The sequence below is a fragment of the Pholcus phalangioides genome, unplaced genomic scaffold (assembly GCF_987345545.1).
Source record: "Pholcus phalangioides strain wild (caught in Gottingen) unplaced genomic scaffold, Ppha-v1.0 ptg000008l_1, whole genome shotgun sequence".
NCBI lineage: Eukaryota > Metazoa > Arthropoda > Arachnida > Araneae > Pholcidae > Pholcus > Pholcus phalangioides.
The window spans coordinates 26,784,134-26,807,857 of NW_028301601.1; the positions used below are offsets into that span (position 1 = coordinate 26,784,134).

Sequence of the window (23,724 nt, forward strand, 5' to 3'; positions counted from 1 at the left end):
AAATTAAATCACATTTCAAATCACTTAAAGGAATGAAATTTAGCTCGACATTAGCTTCGGGACACGACATTGGGTAGAAAATATTCTCAATTTGGGAAAATTCCCCCGTCATGGACTTAAACTTTTTGGGCATTAGATGATTTACAATCAGCAGCTTGGTCTTTGATTTTGTTTCGCTGCTTTATAATCGTTCTCAAAGCTGGCACAGGGATATTCGACGGTTTCGCAAGATCAACTTTGTCATTAATTTAAAATTCTTGTCGAATTCTTCTGAAATTTCAAGTTTTTTTTCGCTTTTCGTTTTCTCGACATTACAAACGTCGGATTTAGCACAGTCAGCAAGCATAGTGCCTCAGCGAAAGGGAAATTCTACAGGAAATGATCGAAAGAACTTACTGTGTATGTGTTCTTACCAGCAGACCTGTACCTTCCAAATGCAAAAAAATGCACTTTCCCCACTCTGGGAGGGAGGGGGGGGGTATAACAGGGAAAAGTTTTCAACTAGCAACATTCACGCCTCGGTAGGACCTCATTGGCTATGACACTGCCTCTGCGCAAAGCTAGGATAACAGGGATAACGCTGAAAACATTGACAGAAAAAATTCTGAAAGGACATATGACAAGTCTTTCAAATAATTAAAACTCATTTTTTGGGGGCTCTCCGCCTCTGCGTATTCTCAGAAACAGGCTATAAATAAATCACTTAAGTGTCCACTCGAAGGCAGTACGCATAGTACGGTGACCAAGAGGTATGGGAGCGTATAATAGACAGGTGTGACGAAAACATGATTTTGCTCTGCACCACACATACTCGAGAAGCGAAATGAAAGAGAGCAAGAGGCCACTCAACGAGTTGCGCGACTTGAACAAACCTGTTTGTTTTTACCTCTATCTGCTCATTGGTCCGTTTTTCCTCTTTTCTTCTTTCCCTCTTGTGCGGAGGGATCATCATCTTCACATCCGTACATTTCATAACCACTCCGGTCATTTTCTCTATCCACCTCCTTCTTTACTGTGTGCGGACATCTCTTCCTCCACCCCTACGCATTTTTTTCTTCCTAGTCACAATTCTTGTAACTCGTACCTCTTCGCTTCACTCTGCACGCAACCTAAACGGCCGTTTTCATTTTCGTCAGCATTCACCCTAAAATCTATGGCTCGTGCGGTGGCACTATGCAAGAAGAGCTGTTGCAGCAACGCGTTTTCACGGCATCCAAAATTTGGAAGATTCGGAGTTCGAGAGTCGAAGTGAAAATATCCAATAATTTACTGAGGTTTTGCGTCGAATAAATGAATTATTTTAACATTAAAATCTATAGGAACTAATTGCGACGGAAGCCAAACGTCGTAAAAACGTGAAATTCATATGACTGAGCGACGAATGAACGAGATTCCACTGTAACAAACTGTAGCTGTGAGAATTGGTATAGAAACTGATTAAAAATTTTTGCATCGCAACATCAACTCTCATGTACTGCAACTGGGTTGTTCTGAAAAACGGAAAATGTCACAGGGAACCGAAAAGAGATAAAAATTCTGAGATTGATTATAAAAATTGTGGAAAATATTTTGTGCCGATTTTCTCTTCTATAAACGAAAATATCAGAAAAAAATATCATCTCAAAAATATAGGGGATTTTGCTGCCATCTATCCAATAAAAAATAAACTATTTGTAATAATTTTTGAAGCAAAATTAATTATTGGTAAACGAACCGGTACGCAGCATGAAAACGAACAGAATGATACCGTTATTACTTTTTATGCTGGTGTAAATTTTATGCTCTAGAATGCCTGTTAATATATGTTTATGTTTGTCCCTAAATCACTTTTTCTTAACACCAAAAACAAAGTAATGGATTTTATAAAACTCGACAAATGCAACCAATAAGCTTATCGGTTGCATTTGTTCAAATCTAGCCAATAAGCTTGTTGGTTACGTCTGTCAAGTTTTTAAAATAATTTTTATTAAACGTTTATAGTGTAAGGCCGGGATAACACTATAAAAGTTTGATAAAAGTTCTTTTGCAGAACTTGAAAAAACAACAACAACCAATTAGCGTATCTGTTACATTCACGTGAATGTAACCAATAGGCTGATTGGTTGGTTTTTTTTTTTAAGTTTTGTAAAAGCTCTGATAAAACTTGAAAATTTCAACCAATAAGATCACCGGTTGCATTTTGGTTGAATTTTTATCAAAGATCTTTTTTTTTTTTTTTACACTATAAAAGATTCATCAAACTTTTATGGTGTAATCCCGGCCTTAGGCTGGTATTACACTATAAAACTTTGATAAAAATTATTTTATAAAACTTGAAAAATGTAAATAACAAACGCATCTGTTACATTCGAGCGAACTTAACTGATCTGCCTATTGGTTGTATTTTTCAAGTTTTATAAACGAACTATTATCAAACTTCTATAGTGTTATCCCAGCGTTAGTTAGAGCGAAATGAAAGGGATATAGAAAGAATAGCATTTTTCAAGTCAAAGTATGTCGACCTCCATTTTGTTCGAAGGTGAAACGCACGTTTCAAAGATCAAGGACGAAATTTGAAGTGTATCTGAAAATTTTAAGGGTTTTTTTCTTCTCTTCGGTAATTCAGTTGCTATGAAATGCTGACGATTGCGATTCGAATACATTGAGGAAAAAAAAGAATGCGTAAAGATACGCGTGTGTATCGAGGATATTTTTATCTATTGTCAAATCAAAATCGTTTCCGAACGGTTGCACTGCCCTTAGCGATTTTTCCAAGCTGTTTAATTGATTGGGATTTACATAAATACACATCTGCGTTGAAAAACATAAATTAAGTTATTTTAATCGTGTTAATTTTCCCCTTTTTTTGAAGCTCACTCATAAATTTTTGAAAGAATACAGGCGAATCCCGTTTTAACGAACACCGTTATAGCGAAAATCTCGCTTTAACGAACACTTTTCTAATCCATCGGATAAGTTTACATAGGAACAATGGAAAGCCTTGGAATTCCTTTATAACGAAATTTCGTTGTAACGAGGTGATTTCTTTGGTCTCTTGGAATTCGCTATAACGGGATTCGACTGTATATGTTTAGAATTTTCTTTTGTCAAAATTGTTCAATATACTGAAATAACCGAAATTTTTTTTTTCAGATACTATTGATATGCCATGGCAGTTCATATGTTGATCTGATAGTGTTAAATAAAATCACAATGAAATGGGTGTCACATCAACTCTGGTATCAACGTGGTATCGCCATAGACCACGTGTGAAACGCGACGAGAGTTCGGCAAATCTTTTTTAAAACACGCGCTCTCTTATTTTTAATTTTGCAGAGTTTGCCAGTGTCGCTTGCATGCGCCCGATTGGCGTGGTGATAAGATGTTCGGCTACTACCGTGGAGGTTGCTGTCACGGTCCCGGGTTCGAATCCGCGGGTGGATGTGTAGATAAGATATTTTCCCCCAACTGAACTTGAGGCGACCGCTAATAGTCAGTGCCTTCATTTTCAACCAAGCTCATTAATGGCAGTAAATTGCGTTATAGACAGAGTTGTTGAAGGTAGTATGTTTTCCAGCTGTTCTGAATTCCACCGTCGACGGTACGCAAAGCCGCTTGTAAGTTAACTCTTAATGCAGCTTTGACGGTATGTTATATGTCATGTGCTGTAGATGCGGGAAAAGTAGCAGCAGGTGAAAGGATTGAAGATCGAAACGGATTGGTTAAACGCGGGATTTTAACCAATCAGTGTCGATCTCTAATCCTTTAACCTGCGATTGCATTTAAACTCTGTCGGTGAATACGGCCGTAAGTGTGTTTACTCGGTAAGAAGGGTTGTGTACCAGGCATATAAGGTAGTATAGGCCCGGGTTCAATTCCCAGTGGAGACACTTAGCTTTTCTTTCTTAAGTTTACCTGAGCAGTAATTTTACTTTCATCCTTTCTTTGAAAATTTTTATTTATTTTATTTATTTACTAGCTATAATACCCGGCGCTGCCCGGGTTTTCTTCAATGAGGCTTTTTTGGATCACGTGATATCTCCCTCTCTTTTTCTTGAGGGACATACAAACCGTGTCCAAGTTAACCAATATGGCGACCTGCGCGATTCATGAAATAAACAAATCTAGATTTACACAGAAACGTAGAAATGAATATATTTTTTTCTTTTTTTTAAGGGGCGCTAGGTATTTCGATCCCCCCCCCCCCTGAACTTCAAGTTACCCATCTGTCTGTTCCAGCTTTCAAAAATCCTTAGTTAAAGCTGTGGAATTTTTTCGATGCACTTTTCACGGGCTCATAACTAATTTTAAAATATCCTAACCCACATGAATTTATGCAAATAAATATCAAAAGATATAATATGGAGACATTAATTTTCATACTTGAGAAGATATAAATGAAATCAATGATATTGCTCGAATATCCAACTCAAAAGTATAGGTTTGGCAAATTACTTCATAATTATCCTTTAATCTCCTGGGCTTCGTATATCTCTAAGCGAACTGAATATTTCAAAAATTCGAGAATTCAATACAATTTTTAAAATTATTGATGGGGCGGAAAATCCCACTAATTTCCGCATTTCTACAGTAAAATCGACAATTTTAGCACTGATTTCTATCACCCTTTTCCTGACTCTCAAAGCGATGCTGATGATGATTATGACGTCAATTCAAAAAGACTCATTACTGAGAGTATATTGAAAATGTGGCAAACCATTATAAAGGCATAAACTATTATACATATAGTAACAGGATTAGAGAAGTGACAAACCGTTGTAAAGGCATATACACGTCTGAAACGCATTGCTAGGGAACCACGGTAACCAAAGTAAACGTTCGGAAAGTGATTGTTGAGGCCCAAAAACCATTGCTGCCGAACAGTTTTTTGCCCATTTGGGGCATTTGCCCTGGGTTGACGAAATTTTAAAGTAGCCTATCGTTCAAGTCGGGTCCCATTTGGTATATATGCAAAATTTGGCGACGATCGATCTAAAATTGTAGATTTGTATAGAGAACATACACACACACAGACAGACAGACAGAAAATCAATTTTATATATATAGATTTACTCAATATTGCTTGGTTGAGGCCTCATTATAAAAAAATTACCAATATTGGTATACACTAAAATATACCAATAATGGAATTTCAAACAACTTGAACATTGCCATCAATAATTTTCCGACACTACGGTAATTTTATGACTGATTGACGGGAGCGGACAGCATTTTTTTTAGGGAGTGTGGAGCCTATTGGATCCCGTCAGTTCTTCGGTAAGTGGGCCCCTTGCGGGCTGGATGAAGTCGGTCATTTTATTCACACAAATGCTCATTAAGAAATCACCAAATGAAGACCATATATAGCAATGCATCCATACTTGCATTCGGACCTACTACTGTTTTTTATACGAAGTCACAATATCTCTCCGGCGCCGACATGAAGGAAACATTGGGGGAGGGGCCTGAAAGTTGCTGGTCGTCCCATGTATACGGGAATCGAGCGCGTCCGCAAGAGAGGGAAGGTGCATTGTATTTCTTTCTTTTTTTTTCAGAAATTATTGGGTGGGGGCCTCAAATGGCCTCAGCCCTTATGTTCCGGCGTCTCTATGAATGATAATTAATTCAGTACAAACCTTTCACGTCTATGTTCCTGAATCTGGTGTTACTATGCACACACACAAAATTCGGAAACGACAAGTTTGTTGCCAAGGGCCTTAGAAAGAAAAAGAAGAAGATGTGGCCAGCTCTCAATGACGCAAAAAATAGTGCAAACCTTGCTGAAAACATAAAGCTTAATCAAACATTAAACGCAAAACTGCTTGCTGTCCGATTTCGTTTAAACATTAATCCGGTGTCATTGGATCGATTAAACTTTAACGGTGTATTTATTTATTTATTTTTGTTTTATATATAAACGCACACAAAACCATCATTAAATTCTTGGTGGTTTATCTTTGCAAACTGAATGAATATAATGCTGATGCGTTGAAATTATTTTTACCAGGAACAGTTACCGATTTAGTCGAGTTAGACTTATTGGGGACCGTCAAAGATTGCGTTTAAAATACCCTAATTTCTTCAGAGCCGATGAAGAGAAGAAAACTTTGCGGACTGGAGGGAACCGCTCGAACTAAAGCCGTCGACCTCCCAAGATTCTGAAACCCATGCATTTCTTTTGTCTAATACGTACCTGGCAAAAAACGCCATTACAAATTAATTAACGCTGTATCTCGTTATGCAGGGTGTCTGGATCGAATGTCCCCAATGGCCGCTTGCGGGCTGGACCAGAGATTTTTTTCATGGAGTGTAGAGCCTATTGGATTCCGTCAGTTCTACGGTATGTGGCCCCTTGCGGGCTGGATGAAGTCGGTCATTTTATTCACACAAGGGCGCATTAAGTAATCACCAAATGATGACCGTATAGCAATGCATCCATACTTATCATTTGCGTTATGACTTCTACTGTTTTTTTATACGAAGTCACAATATCTTCCTGATGATAACACAGGCACCGACATGAAGGAAACATTGGGGGAGGGGGGCCTGAAAGTTACTGGTCGTCCCGTGCGTACGCAAGAGAGGGAAGGTGCATTGTATTGTGTTTTTTTGAGAAATTATTGGGGAGGGGAGTATTCAAATGGCCTCAGTCCTTAGGTTCCGGTGCCTATGGATTATAATTAATTCAGTGTAACCCTTGCACGTCTATGTTCTTGTTTGTTAACCCCTTCGCTTACAAGCTATAGACAAGAAATTCAGATGGATTTGACGAATTGACAATAAATATGGTAACCTTGTCCTAACCCTACCGCACTTTAGAAGAAGGAAAAGAATAAGAAGGAGAAAAAAGTAGAAGAAAAAGAAAAAAAAACAAACGTTTTTCCTTTGCTGTAAAGTTTATAAGAGGAGACGTAGATTTCTCTTTTCACCCTGACCTTACCAGCTCTTTCTTTCGATCTTATATGCATATAGTAGGAATATACATACCATGTAGAAATAAACGGAGTAAAAATTACATTTCTTTCATAGGGTTACAGCAAAGCTTAGCGATGATGAGGAGAGAGAGGAAAAGAAACATAGAGAACTTGTTTGAATTTATTACTCTGGCGTTTGGGCGCAATATTACGTCCTTGATTGTAAAGTTATTAATGAGTTCCTACACTTTACAAGAAGTTAAAATGGATGAGAAAACTGTATAAATCGAAATCAACGCGGGAAAAGTTTTTCTAAAAAACTCAGTGCACTTTCACGTTTGTTCCTCTTGTTACCCGGATAGAAAATGACCATATCGCACTACACATTGATTTTGAGTTTGTTTCTCTGCAATCCGAAAACTGCATGGAGATTTTCTGAGCCCCAAATTCGGCAATTGCGCTCATGAACCCTTTTGGAGAAGTATGCAGTATATCATGACAGATATCCTACTTTTTCGGCCTACAACTTGTCAAAGAAAGTGATTTTGTGGATAATTAGTTCCGAGATGAACTTCGGAAAGAGAAGTTGTCTCCACCGGGAATCGAACCCGGGTCTTCTTGCATACCGGCCAAGTCCGCTACCTATACACCAGAAACACGACTATTCTCATGGAGCTATTCTTCCACATCATGCTGCTAAAGCGTGTTACTCAGTAAGAAAAGATTTGTGTCTCTTGTTTATAGGTGGCATACCGACTTGCATACCGGGCGCACGTTTCCGGTATGCAAGAGGACCCGAGTTCGATTCCCGGTGGAGACAAATAGCTTTTCTTTCCGAACCTCACCTTCCAAATACTCCTAACTGCATTGGCAATTCTAACTTGGATGTTGGGCCTAGTTTGACTAAACCTGTCGTACACCTGGATGCAAAAAAACATTTTTCTCACATGATGCAACATACCGACGGCACGGTTCAAAAAGGCAGCAATTCAGAAAATTGCATTCTCAAGTTATGCACGTCACGAGAACGGTGGGAAATGCCTCTGCATGTTGCAAAACAGCTACAACTCCTAACTCTGCTTGTAACACCCCTACTGTAATTTAATCTGAGTTTCTTCCCATTCAGTTCTATACAAAATTAATATCTTTAAAAAAATGCAGATATCTAAAACATAGAATTTTGAGTTGTTGCTGTTTTGCTATTGGCTATATATCTACAACAGCAAAAAAAAAAAAAAAATTGATAATTATTTTTGGCGATTTTTTTTCCCCATCAGTATTTGGCGACGGAGCCGAAATTCCACTTACAGTAATATAATCAAAGTTAATCAGCCAGGAAGAGAAGAAGTGATTGGGGGAAAAGAAAGAGCCGTGAAGAGAGGACTGGCCTCTCACGATGACGGGGATCGTCATTAAAGCATTCGACTTCGAAACCATCACATCGATTCAATCAGCAACGCGATAGAGCACCTCCAGAAGTTTAGGAACGTGGGAGTGTTTGTGTGTGTGTGTGTGTTAGCAGGTCCACACCAGTGTTTTCGAGTGCGAGTGTTACCAGAATGGTGCTACCAGTTGTACCATTGATCGTGTTTCCGGCAATCCTGTTCAGTACGGCGATCGGCGCCGAAGTAGAAGGAGAATCATGGGGAGTAGTAGGTCCAGAACGCGATTTCTTGTGTCCTCCGAACGATACGATCAGTCCTTGCAACTGCTTCATGGTCCCGCCAGTGCCCATGATCCACTGCTCCGGCGTGAGGAGTCTGAAGACCCTGATACGGACCCTGTCGGGGATTATGCCACAAGGTAACAGCATCCCGTACCTGAAAATCGAAGACTGCCCGATCGTTGGCCTCCCGTCGAACGCGTTCCAGAACCTGAACATCACGAGACTCATGATCAGCAACTCGAACTTGACCTACATTGCACCGGACGCCTTCGTCGGGCTGGAGTCGTTGACCCTGCTCGTCCTGCATAACGTCAAGCTGTTCGAATTCCCGACCGAGTCTTTGTCCCGTCTGCAGGCTCTGCGCACGTTGAGCCTGGTCGGCAACAAGCTTTCCAGGATAACGAGGGATGACCTCCGCGACCTGAACTCCATACGTTACTTCGGACTCAGGGATAACAGGCTCGCGCATATTGAAAGAGGGTCGTTCTCGTCTAATCTGATAACGCTGTCTCTGTCCAAGAACCACCTGCTGTCCCTGAACAAGACAGTGAGGCATATACCGTACCTGGAAACCCTGTACTTGGAGGAGAACCGGCTAACGACCATCGAGGGTGAACTGAACGGATTGTTCAACCTCAAGTTCCTGTACCTCTCCAATAACCTCCTGAGGACTCTGGGTGACTCTTTCTCCGACTTGAGCAACCTGAAGTGCCTGGAGCTGCAGTACAACAGCATCTACTCCATCGGTGATTCTCTGAGGTATTTAGTCAACCTGCAGTCGTTGAACCTGTCGCAGAATATCCTGTTCCAGTTGCATAGCAGTTCTTTCCGACACCTTAATTCTCTGGAGTTACTCGATCTGTCCGGAAATCACCTGACGAGCCTGGACGGATCCCTGACACCTCTGGTGAGGCTGGCCACGCTCGATTTGTCCGACAACGCCCTATATAACTTCACGTACGTTGAGATCCACTCCATGAACAGGTTGAAGGTGCTCAATCTCGAAGGCAACCAGTTGCCCTCAGTGACGTGTACTCTGCCGAGCTCTTTCAGGACCATCACCCTGGAGATGCTTTTCTTGTCAAAAAATCATTTGGCGGCTCTCGGTGGATTTTTACACCGTTTCCCGAACCTGGAGTTCTTGGATTTGAGCCATAACTTACTGCAGAGGCTTTGGGAGAGGGACGTCGAAAACTCCACGAGGCTACAGTACATCAATGTAAAAGGTGAGTGACATGAAAATCATCATGTTTATGATTATTACAGATTTCTTTTTAAATCAATTTGTATGTATGCGGTACGGTAAATCGGGTTGTTATAGAGATGATAACCGATTATTATGCATACTTGTCAATCGTTTTGGTAAGTTTGATAAATGTATCACTTTTACCGGTGAATGTGCATAATTCCCAAGCGTCGTTGGTAAAATTGACAAATACTTGAAATTTATCGCCTTTATCTGTTATTATGCATAATACCCTAGTGTAATTTTCGAATTTGATAAATATCAAAAGTTTCCAAATGAGTCTGGTATGAATATCGCAGGACACCGATGTAATAACAACAAATTTTACGATTGTACCCCGATATAATGCTAACAAATTTTACGATTGTACCCAGATATAATGCTAACAAATTTTACGATTGTACCCCGATATAATGCTAACAAATTTTACGATTGTACTCCGATATAATGATAACAGATTTTACGATTGTACCCCGATATAATGATAACAAATTTTACGATTGTACCCCGATATAATGATACAATACATACATAAATTATCAATCATGTATAGTATATCATAAAGAATGACTTATCATGTTTATCAACGACGCGGCACTTGGGTATCACGCATAATCACCTATGAAAGCAATAATTTTTTAGTACTTATTAAATTTACCAACGACACTTGGTTACTATGCATAATCGCCGGTAAAAAAGATAAATTTATCAAACTTACCAAAACGATTGGTAGGTATGCATAATAACCGCTTGTTATGTATAATCAGTGCCGTAACTAGGCAGGTGCAACAGGTGCACCCTCACAGGGCCCACTTCGAAGAGCGGTCCAGAATGGGCTTAAATGGGGCCATTCTGTGCGCAGAAGGGGCGCCTAAATGCAAATTCTTGCATAGGGCACTGGAATGACTATTTACGATACTGAGTATAATAACCGATTTATTTTAGCCTTTAAAGAATTAATTTTGTTTTAGTACGACAAGTAAAATTAATCCTGGTTGAAATGTCGCCCATATGCGACATTTTGCGCAACCGTGACCCAAGACTTCAGTCATATGATTATCAATTACTACTAGGTTTCTTTCAATAGAGAATTATCCACGAGCCTAACTCGAATTATCCACGAGGTTTAAAACACGGTTCACGTGCCTGAGTCTCGTACTCCTCCCCCCCCCCTACCCGCTACGACCCGTTAGTTTCATCGATATAAGTTAGTTTCATCGATATATATAAGTATACCTGACATACATTGAGTTACCATGCAATAAGCTCCAACCAATTTATTATATATCCACCCATATGGAATGCTGCAATTTTCAACGAAATACCGTGTTTTTCCGTTACTCTCGCTGCCTCGTTTTTGCAATGGAGCTTTTTCGTAGTACATCGAATATTACACACGAAAAACTTTATCGGAAAATTTGTTTTTATTTGTGAAAGTATTATTTTCACATCATAATAGTTCCGCCAAGCCGACTATCCTTTGAAATATGTCATTAGTGGTAAGCTATATTTTCATTTTAATTTCTACTTTGTTCTGAATCACATCCCATATAAACCCTCTCAGCAATTCTTCTCAAACCCTAAGATTGTTTTCCTGTATATAAATTGTAAATTCGTATAGGAAATTTCCTATTGTAAACACTCTTATATGATTGTTTTTAGAAAACAGTCATATAGGGTTGTTTAAAATATTACTTCTGTAACACTTACTCGTCGAAATTTCAGGAAATAATTTGTTGAATGAATTTAACAAAAAAACCAAATCAAAAAAAGCTCTAGCCGAATGTAAATTTTATCCATGAGTCGAAACTGTCTTATGGTGTAATGTCTTGAATTGAAAAATGTGACTGTAGCGAAATGCATTCGACCAATAAGCTAAGACTCGTTGGTGAAATTTGCTGAACCGGTTGGCCAATACTCTATATTCGATTTTGAGGAGCGATTAGTATTTTTTTACTCCCTAAGGAAATACATTGAAGTGATTAACGAAGACACTTTCTAGCGAAATGCGTTGAATACCGATTAGCTATGTGCTCGTGACTCTAGTGGAATGCATTGACCCGATTCATTGAGACTCAATAGTGGATGCATTGAACTGACTATGCACATGCTCGTGAGTTTGGTGAAATTAATTGAACCGATTAGCTCGTGAGTTTGGTGAAATTAATTGAACCGATTAGCTCGTGACTCTAGTGGAATGCATTGAACCGATGAGACTCAATAGCGTATGCATTGAAATAGTAGTGGATGCATTGAGCTGACTATGTACATGCTCGTGGCTCTGGAGAAATTAATTGAACTGATTAACTATGTGTTCGTGACTCTGGAAAAGTTCATTGAACCATTCAGTGGTTCAATGAATTTCACTTCGCAATAAACTTTATTTTTGCAAGGCTGCGTATGAGAACAAAACTTCTGTTGCTTGGAGGCCAGTTTTGTAGCTATAGGAATGTCACTATCACTGACTTTTAGAGGGGGCAAATTGTTGTTTTGAAAATATAATTAACTCAATTTCATGAATTTTGAGTTGTTACAGCATTCTTCAAGAGTTTTGCAACTTTCTTTATTGCTATGTTATTTTTTATTTAAATTTGATCACCTGTGAACTGTGATCACCTGAAACTTTTTGATCGTAAGGTCATAGATCATTATTACTATACAGAAAAATGTATAATTACTTCACGAAATAATGAAATCTGAGCTCAGAGGAGAGATCAAGGTCACCGGAAAATCAAATAAACCGCTTTGGTCACGATTTAAGAGTCGAATCGTTTCAACACATGGTCATAGGAAGAAAAATATAATGGGAACTAATACCAACCAAACTGATAAGAAAAGAATCGCTCTCATTAGGGGAACGAAAGGATTCAGTGGAAGATCGGAATCTAATCTAAAATCATAAATATAGCTTTAGAAGAAAAAGAAAGGAGGTTAGAGGGTAACTTGATACACAGTGAGAATGAATCAAAGCTAAAAAGATACGCATCCGTTGATTCTTATCTGCATAACCTTCGCGTGAGAAGAATGTCAGAAAGACGTATCTAGGGGAATGGTCAGTCACTGTGGAAGATTACAAACATGATATAACGAGATGTAACCAAGAGGGTTGTGGCCGTTACGTCATCGATCTCGCTTGTAATCAGTCATTCTCGAACAGCGTGTCCTTAATGTGGGTCAAGGAACACTCAAACGTCGGTGGTTTTCCAGAGCTGACATCTACAATATATATCCAAAAGTCCGCTTTCTTTTTTTTTTTTGGGGGGGGGGGGGTTTAGACATTTTCCCGCGAATTTCTAGTAAATCGTTCTGACTTTCGGTCACTTCAACCCTACGCCTGTACTTACAATTTCCAGTGAAAATTTAGTCACGAGTGAATTTAGGAGGCCGACAAAGAGTTAAATAAGAAAAAAAGGGTTTTTGTATCAACCCTGTATATGATAAAAAAAAAAAAACTGTAAATGATTTATATATAACTATCACAAAATATTTTACTCACTTTGTGAAATACCCAGCATTTAATAATAGAAATTCATTCCCAAAAACTTCGACTTAAGAAGGGAAAACTTCGAGTAACGGAAAATTTCAACATTAAAATACGGAAAAAGTTCTGGGGCTTAGTGAGAACTTCGACTTAGATATTCGAGCTATAGGAGTTCGAGTAATCGTGAAAATTGACTTTATAATACGAACAATCAAAATTTATTAAGACACATCCCCCAAACTCGCACAAATGCAAATTACTTTAACTGTAGTAGGAGGATCAGGCCCAACTCTACTGTAACACACATTTCCAGATAAGCCTGAATAGAGGATTATAGAGTTTACAGCTATCTGCCGAAAAGTGTCGGTACCAACTCTTTCCCAACAAACGTAAGATCAAGGAAAAAGCCACAACCATTAAATTACTGGAGAAACCGCGGTGCACGGTATGAAATGAAATAGTGAACCGTTGATCCCAGAGGGGTACTTCCAATTAGAAAAAGTATCTAAATAACGTGTAGTACATCATTCATGTTGCAAGGGGTTGTATAATTATTAAAATAACAAAAAAAGAATAACTTTTTATACGGACACACCCTGTGCTCAAAAATCAAGTATGAAAGTTCTTGTTCCGTCTCTCTTGATGTCAAAAAAAATTTCATGTTTCTAAGTGCAATGATAAGTGCAATATTCACTGAGATATTTGAATTAAAAAAAACGGAGAAAAGTTAGGGAAACGGGATAAATGAGGGTAAAAACAACACCTCCTAGAGATAGAAAGCCTCCGTACGGGTTGCCAAGTTCATCTGTGACGTCATTAAGACTACCTAGCAAGTTTGCCACATTTTGAACCACAGCATCCTAATTCGTTTCTTCTTATTTTGGAGAAGAATCTTCCTGTTTGGCTCACCAATACCGCCATGTTGATTGGATGTAGGGCATAGGAATTGCCAATTCTGAGCAAGATCGTTTCTTTTCGGCACAACGATGACATTGTCACGTGCAGCGGAATTTTTTTCTCTGAATATTCTGAGTGAAGATAGACTACTTGCTGACGTCACGAGCTGTGTGAGGAGGCCTTCAATCTCTTGAAGGTGCTGATAAAACGCATATTTATCCTGTTTTTTTCCCCAACTTTTATCCGTTCTAAGCATTATTTGGGTACTTTTCCCAATTGGCAGCATGCCTCTAGAATCAACGGTTCGCCAGTAAAATGCGGTGCGTGCTGGTAGCTATGCACTCTATACATAAGAAACATCATTTAAACTGGAGTCTCTGCTGCCACCTGTCAAACAAAAACACAACTGTCGTAATTCTTGATTAGTATGCTGCATTTAAAAAGCATGATATCATAAATTATGGATGAAGCAAAAATTATAATTGAATCATAAAGTTTGTCTAGCAATTTTAACAGTCGTTTCTTAGATACTTGAAAACAACAAATATATATATATATATATATATATAGGCTGATTATAGGGTAAAGGGTTGAAAGGTGAAGTTAGAAGCTCCAGACATTTTTGACCTTGTGGGAATTCCCCCTAATGTCCATTGTCCGGGATATCCTCAAGTCAAAACGGTGCTGTTGAAGTCATTTCCAATTAAATTCACCAATAAAGTGCTCAACGTCACACCATACGGCAGTTATCTCTAACCTCGAAACCACAAAACGATGATGAAGAAAACTGGCATAAATTGATCAAAAATAAGATTAAATGAGTCTGTCAATGAAAAATTTCAAATTTCAAAGTTTGCTTTTATTCGGTGGTGGTAGTGTCACATGGGCTATTTACAAAAGTCACAAATGCAATCTTCCTTCTGTGCTCCAGAACAGTCAAGGTGGACCCACAGTGAACATGTCTCGCTGTCACAGCGAACATAGTGAACATTCAAACTTGGTTGTAGCGACATCCAAGATTCTACGAAATATCGTCGTTATAATCTAGGTGTCGTTACAAATGAGGTTATAATTTTGGAAAAACTGTTTACTGTCCTTAAAGATTTCATTTCATTGAGAAAAATACGTATACACTGGGATAAATCATACGGGACACAACACTGATTCTCACCAAACACATGTTGCCAATTGTCCTTGAAATTGCCAAATATTATTTATAAATAACCATTGGCGAGAAATATAGAGCGCTACAGCAAGTCTGCTAAAGTGTATGTCACGGGAAAAAAAAATTAACATGGCAAATATGCGAGATAAATATTTATATTGATATTCATGAAAAAATACAACAATCTCCATATCACCTACATCTCCGATTTTTGTAAATGACAGGAATTAAAATGAGCTTCGCTGAAAAAACGGGAAATTTTTGTAAGAAAAAGTCGAGAGAAGGGCAGAACCAGTGCCTCCCCTAGAGATAGAAGGCCTCCGCACAGGTTACCAAGTTCATCTGTAACGTCATTAAGACTACCTAGCAAGTTTGCCACATTTTGAACCGCAGCATCATATTTCGCTTCTTCTTATTTTGGCGTATAATCTTACTGCTGGGCTCACAACTCACAAATACCACATGGTGATTGGATGTGGGGGCATAGAAATCGCCAAATCTAAGCCCGATCCTTTTTTTTCCGCGCAACGATGATACTGGCACGAGCAGGGATTTTTTCCCCCGAATATTCATGGGAACTACTTGTTGACATCACGAGCAGCGTGTGGAGGCCTTCTATATCTAGGGGGTGCTGGCAGAACACGGGAATGTTTTGAGAGCTGATTAACTCAGTGAGCAAGTCGGATCGTGAAACGTGTAGCAAATCTATTTTTTTTTTCATATCATGTATAAATAGAACAACCGACGAAAATTGCCTATGAGATGAGCTCTTGGTCTAGGAATTTCTTTGAAAAACCATCATAAAAACGGGGAGGGGGGGGGACGAAAAATTTGTCGTTATATCCAAAGTGGTTGTTTTTCATCAATGTTATAAGCAAGGTTCATTAGCATTTTTCTCTAATTACATTTGAGGTCATGGGTCACAGATGATTCCGAGAACCACATTTGGCCTATAGGTCATCTGTTGAGCAAGTGAGCGTTAAATAGAGGATTCGTCGTATCCATCAGGTTGAAGGAATACGCGGGGAGGCGGGACAAAACGACTGACTGGCATGCCCCCCCCCCCTCCGCAAGACCATCAAAAAATCGAAATTTGTTAAATATTTTCTGCAAAAATTTGAAATACCGAAAGAAAATACCGTTACATGCTACGTTAATCAATTTCTGTTAAATTAAGACTATTTGCAGGTTAGTAACTGGAAATTTTCTGGAAGAAATTCGTTTTGTCCGCTCTAAAGACTGACCCTACGTATATCACTCACAAATGGTCCTAGCTTCGAGCACCATTCTAAGCGCATATAATGATGAGTAACTAAATGATTGCATGAGCTCAGAGGTTAAATTGTAAATATATATATATAAAATCTTTTAAATAAAATTAAAAATTAATTATTCCAATCTTTTTTAAAAAACAGGGTGGGCAAAAAATCCATAAAAATTAAAAATTCACAAAAACCGAGAAAATAACTGTAAATAATACCTAATAAATAGCATCGCTGAGCAGGCAGAATTTTTTACAGGCAGGAAAAAAAAATAGCTCAAAAAATAGCCGATAGGTGACGCTAACATACCGAAGTCAAAGAAAAGCTACGCCAATAAAGAACAGAATACCCCCAAATAGTTTATTACAGCATTGTGTGTTCTACATGATAGCCACGACCTCCTATATAACCTAGTTATCTAGGTGGTCGTTGGATAGTCGTGATTCCACACAAGCGCCCTTTTCATGTCGGGCTACATCTGAACGGGTGCGAGGTTGCTCTTGTTTCAATATTGCAGTTTTATGTAAAAACAGCAAGTAGTATTTTTTGTGCAAACAGCTTAAAATGTGTCCAGGACTTGTCGTTCACCCTCTACCATGACTATGACTACTCAACCAAATATGCATCTGAGACTTGTAACGAAATGGGGGGGGGGGATGTACGTGCTTGCGTGTGTGTGACCTCTAATATATTTTTGAGTTATGACTAGAGCCCGGATTATATGCTCTAAAAATATGCAAATATGCACTTAAACATGCAAAAATATGCACTTAAAATAAAAATTGTGCACTTGAAATCCCAAAATATGCATTAAACGCCCCAGAATATGCACTAAAAATCTTGAAAAGTCAAAAATTCCGAAGTATGTACAAAAAATTAGAAAATACGCATAAAAAAAATTACCATGCAAAAAAAAATGCATCTTTTCTTCGTGCGTATGTATTTCATTTACAAATAAAATATCCCCTCTCATATATATATATATATATATATATATATACATACATTTATATATATACATACCGCATATGCAAATAACTTCCACATATTTTTTTTATTCAGGTATTTTTTAATTGCTAGTTTGTTGTAGCTGCTCAATAACAAAAATACCAGAAACAAAATAATTTCTACACTATTTCTAAAAAAAATTTAACACTTTCATATATCTCTAGAAATAGACTTACAATAAAACGGTTAATATTCGTACAATACTTTATAAATATGTATTAATTCACTAAATTTCACCTGCGGGAAAAAAAACCGATATTTTGAAAATATTATGAACAATATTTATTTGAAAGATTATATAAAAATGAGTGCGAGCTTATAAATAAACCTTCTAAAATATGCACTTATACTGAAAATTCTTTGATTTTAAGCATTTATATGTCATCTGTCTTCCATATCAGAAGGATGATTGACGGACGCGAGAGAATTATACCGCATAGACTTAACCATTTAAGCGATTTTTAAAATTTTCCTGACCCACATTATAACTACCACGTTGGAAATAAAAGCGTGAATAAATGGTGGATGGCACAGGAGGAGTGGCGATACCTTTTATAAAAATATCTTTTATTTAAAATGTATACGGCAGGACTACGTAGAAAAATTTTAATATATAAAACTTTCCTCTCCCAACAACAAGCGCGGGCATTCATCAGCGCGTTCCAAAACCAACTAACTCCGTATCTTTGACGACCTTCTCTCTTTGGACGGCTTTGACCGATTCCTCACACGTAATAAAAAGCCTAGATATTTCGGGGTGACCCAAATGAAGCAGATCAAGATCAAGTTTGACGAAAAGTCTCGGGATTGCCGCTGTGAAAGGGTAAATTTGGCTATAGATTTAAAAAAAATCATTGGCACCATCTCTCAAATTAGATATTTGCAACTTCTTTTTTTTTCGTGCAATGTATTTTAATATTCTGTGATTTGCTTCAGTCCTCTATTTTTCCGTTCATTAAAAGTTTTACAACAAATATCCAATAATTGGCAGTTACTTTCGGCAAGTTTTTGTCGATGTATCAGTATTTAGGATCTTTATTTCTCGTATTTTTCTCGATGAAATATGGTCAATCCACTCATTCTCAGAAACTAGCTGAAAGACAATTCTGATATCGGTATTCTGTGAAGTGACTCGAATTATGAACCAGAGTAGGAATTATCAAATTGGAATCTAAATATATATTAATCTACCAAGTATAGTATTCATTCTAGTGTATGTTGTTCTCCAAGTATAGTTCTAGTAGAAGAATTGTAATTGCCGATCTTCAAATTAGATTTATTATTATTATTTGTTATTTTAAATACGTATGTTATTATTATTTTATTTCTTTCATGAGTAAAGCGTCAGCAAAATCTTGACGGTATATAGCATCTTTTAGTTGATAGTCTCGACTCTTAATATATTGGTTGCATTAAATAGCCGCATTTCATTCGCATTTAACGGCATTTCAATCGCACACTTAATCTCATTGAACTATTAGAGTATAAAAAAATGCCAAAAAAATCATAAATGCCAGAAATTCTTTGTTTGGTTATTTTTTTTTTCAAATTTTTAATTTCTTATAATTTTTTTGTCAAGAACTCTAGTTTACTTCATGTAACTTTTTTTCAGCCAAAATGATGCAGGGTGCATTCTCATTTCATCTTCACATTTTTATTGCTGTAAGTTTTATTAAACAAATCACTTTTCCCGGAGGCACTTTCTTCTGGAAACCATCATAAAAAAAACCCCGAAAGAAAGAAAGAGGGAGTGCTGGCCTTTGGATGGAAGCCTCCCTAGGTTTATATTCGCCATGTTTCTAACTCAAAGTTACTTAATTCTTTAAGTCAGAATTAACTCCCTGAGGTCAAAAGAAAAATTGTAAAATTATAGTGAGAAAAAGCAACCACATATTTGTGTCACATGAGTCCGAAAGGGGTAATTCAAACCCAATGATTAACAGCAATGTTATTAATCTCCTGGTGGCATCGAGTTGCTACCTCGTTATACGAATGAATTCAAAGAAGATGGGTCCAATAACGCCAATAGGTACTACTACTACTCCTCAACCGGGTATGTACCTCGTACACATTCGTCTGCGGAATTTCTAACGAATCGGTACATGCGGATACGTGTTGGGTGTGTGTATGTATATGTATGGGCCCCAAAGTGTTTGTGTTGTGAGAGTCGTGATTGACAACATTCTTGTTCATGCAGCTAATGCTTCATGCTATGGTTATTATTCAACCACGCAGCTATCTTCAAAAAAAGCTCCCCTATCTCGATTTCATGTAAACGCGACGATTCAAGATTTCCCAAAGTTGGACACGATCGAATGCTTTTCAGAAATCTATGCAAACAACGTCTACATTGAAGGTTTTAGTAACATGGTTGCGTTAAAGGCAAGGGTGAATCTTAGGTCGTGCGTGGGAGGGGGGGGGGGCAAACTCGAGTTGGAAGAGTAAGAAAAAGCTTTCTTGAGAGATAAGGAAAAAACCTGGTCTCAGAGGGTGCCAAAAACAGTTCCAAGACAGGTAGAGATTTTTTTTTCCGGAGTCGCCCCATGCGCAAGGCAGGCTGGTTTCACACGACTTTCTTTACTTGGAATTATGCGAGTTATTTGACAGTAGAATCAGATAAATACCTTTTATTTGCATTTTATAATATTTTATCATGTATATACATTTGTATTGTTTATAGTCTTTATAATTGCATTTTTAATTGGGGGTTGCTATATTTTAGAAACATATGACATCCATATTTGTTATTGCCATCTTTTTCTAAGCCACCTCGTTGGGCATTTTGTTGCCTGTTGTGACCCTGTATTTTATTTGTACCCCCCTTCCCCATTCCTTTATCAATTTTTGGATTGTCAAATTAATAATTATTCCTGAAATGCCTCGCAGCACACTCTAACCCAGCGTTCTTCAACCTTTTGCAAATGCGGGCTATTGAAAGAAGAACAATTAACACTGGCCGGTGTAACTTAGAGAAGTATTTTGAGGACATGTAAAAAAAAAAAAACAAATAGAAAAAAGTAATTTGTAGCTAGCAAGCAATAAATAAATGGGAGAAGTAATTTTCGGGCCAGTAAAAAGTAAATAAATAGAAGACATCATTTGCAAAGCCGCAATAAATAAATAAATAAATGGAAGAAATAATTTGAGGATCAACAGAAATGAATAAATAGATAAAATAATTTGCAGACTGACAAAAAATGAAAGAAATAGATTGAGGACCGACAAAAAAAGATAAGTAAATAAATTTATGATGAATAATAATCTATATGTATATGAAATGAAATGTCCCGACTGACTGATTCATTGATTCATAATCGACGGGGCATAACCGCTGAAGCTACAAATATGGAACGTGGTCAGTAGTTACGGTTCATGACGTATAAAGCCTCACTACGAAGGGGATTTTCGAGATTCCACACCCAAGGGAGTCATGAGGGGAGGAGGGGAGGTTCAAAGCTTCCAAATATAAATCACGCCGGTCCGTAACCGCTGGAGCTACAAATATGAAATTTGGTGAGTAGTTTCATTTCATGTGATGCAAAGACTCACTAAAAACGGGGTTTTTTTTCGAATTCACACCTCTAACAAAACCATAAGGGGGTTCAAATGTTATATGGAACAATCATCGGTGATCCAAAGTTGCTGAATCTATGAATACGAAATTTAGTCAGTAGTTATATTTTATGATGTAAAGACTTATTAAGGAGGGACTTTATAAATTTCGACCTCTAAGGGGGAATCATAAGGCGGTCCAACAGTTATATGAAGCAATCATGGCCGAGCCGAAACCGCTGAAGCTATGAATATGAAATTTGGTCAGTATTATATCTCATGATGTAGATACCCAATGAGATGGGATTTCTGAAAATTCAACCCCCAAGGGGGTCATGAGCGGATCAAATGCTACGTGGGGGAAATCTCATCGCCGAGTAATCTTCAGATTACCAATTCCACGCGAGAGAGGCCGCGGGTAACAGCTAGTCATAAATAATGTTGGCGTGTTCTTGTCATTTATCCCCACATGAAAATGATTCTTCTAAGACTCAAGTAAAGTCAATAATTCAATCATGTTAATATGTCATTTGATAGCTTCGTGATGAGAAACTAATTATTCGGTTATGTCTATTTCTTTTTCAATAGGGAATCCATTAGCGTGCGACATTCATCAACAGCACGTTCTACACCAAATAGAATCAAGACGAGCGGAGATCGAAGGAAAACCGGACTGTCCTTCGGACGTCCCCGTCCGTCTACGATGACCGGCATCTAGAAGCAAACATTCACCGATTCCGTATTACCGCTAAAGTATTCTCATACCCACACTTCACTGCGGTACATCCCTTGCCGAAGTTCCGCTCTGATTTCGAGACGCCAAGTGTTTGTTGAGTGAAGCATGTGGATGAACCGTCACTGACCACTATTTTTTTTTATTTCTATGATATATATAACGGGTATATCTCTATGTGTTCGCTGTGTACATACCTGTACATAAATATGTGTGTGTGTGTGACAGTTGTCTATGATTTCATATAATACATATTTCTATTCAAGCTCTTGAATAATTGAGAATCAATTCCTATCAGACAGCTAGCTTGGACATGAAAAATAAAAACGAACAGCTAGCTATGTACTAATGGGAAATTAAGTTCGATCAGCCAGCAAGCTTGGACATAAGAAATTGAAAATCCGGCTAATTCGGACATAGATAATCAAAATCGAACAGTCACATAGCTTGTACATGGGCAATTAAAATCGAATAGCCAGCTATGTGCAATGGGAATTTAGTTTCGATCAGTCAGCTAGCTTGAACATAGAAAATTGAAATCGAACAGTCAGAGTTGTACTAATGGGAAATTCAGTTCGATCAGCCAGCTAGCTTGAATATCGGCAATCAAAATCGAACATCCAGCTAACTTGAAGATAGGCAGTACAAATCAAACAGCCAGCTAGCTTGAATATAGGCAATCACAATCGAACAGCCAGCTAGCGTGTACATGGGAGATCAAAATTGAATAGAGCTGACTAGCTAGGAAATCAAAATATAAATGGAAGTTCACACAGTTCTGTTTTGATTGATCAGTCTGAAAACAACTTTGAGCATCCAACCACCTTATACAACGAAAATTCGAGTCCGAATAGACAGTAAGCTTGGACAATAGAATTCAATGGGAACCAAATTCAACCATTGGGAACCATAGCTCCCACGAAACCATAGCTCAAATTCCAAACCATTTGGGAACTAAATTCAATCAACCAGCAAACTTGGACAATACGTAGAATCTGCCAGCTAGCTACGACAATGGGAAAAAATCAAGTTCTATCAGCTAACTAGCTATATGGCAATGAGAAAAAGGGTTCAGTTAGCCAATGAGCGCATATCTGTATGAGTCAATTCGGGTTGAAGAAAACTCCATCAGACTCGGACTTAAGATTGATATTTGCAGCCTCAGAACTGAGTGACGAGCGATGTTGGATATGAACTTGGAGCATAAATGATGAAAAAAGGTTGGATCTTGAACCAAGATGGTACCCAATGTTGGAGCCGTGCGTGAAACGTAAGTTGTGGAATCTATGGTTTTATACACAGGGCTTGTGTTGCCCAAAACTTATGACTTGATCAAACTGAAATCACTGAAATGGAGGAAATTGTGGAGAATATCTATAGGGTGCAATACATCTAGTAAGCTTTGGGTGGACACGAAAGAACAATTTACTTGCTGTATTTCCTGATGGGATCTTTCTTGTTTCATCTGCATTGAAAATAAAATGATACGAACTATTCAAAAGTCTATAAAAGTGTCTTTTTCTGAAAAATTGATCTCCTACCCTCCACAATTACAGGTTTTTCGGCCAAGATGTTGAATCAAATAGGAATTATGCTGTGTGAAAAATGCCGATAACTAGCTTTTTTGGTAACATTTTTCAAGTTTTAAAAAAATAAAAAACCTTTTTAAATTGATTCACCCTTGAAATTCATACTCCAAAAAATCCTTAACCGTTACAATGGCAATGACGAAATATCTCGTTCAACTTCATGAGCCTTATTTCGTCAATCCCCGGCTATTGTTAAAGTCTGATAATAGAAAGGAAGGGAGAGTAAAAAATG

The 23,724-nt window shown here is 37.9% G+C and overlaps 1 protein-coding gene and 1 non-coding gene across 2 annotated transcripts; one reads left to right on the forward strand and one right to left on the reverse strand.

Moving 5' to 3' along the window:
• Positions 1-428: 428 nt before the first annotated feature.
• LOC149084119 (U4 spliceosomal RNA) lies at positions 429-562 on the reverse strand. Its single transcript, XR_016193125.1, has one exon. It is a non-coding gene; the product is annotated as a U4 spliceosomal RNA (small nuclear RNA).
• A 7,675-nt stretch (positions 563-8,237) lies between these two features.
• On the forward strand, positions 8,238-23,405 carry LOC149084120 (uncharacterized). Its single transcript, XM_089234464.1, has 2 exons — positions 8,238-9,785; positions 21,759-23,405. Exons 1-2 carry the CDS (start codon positions 8,453-8,455, stop codon positions 21,875-21,877), a joined length of 1,452 nt encoding a protein of 483 aa, XP_089090590.1. The 5' UTR covers positions 8,238-8,452; the 3' UTR covers positions 21,878-23,405.
• Positions 23,406-23,724: the final 319 nt, after the last annotated feature.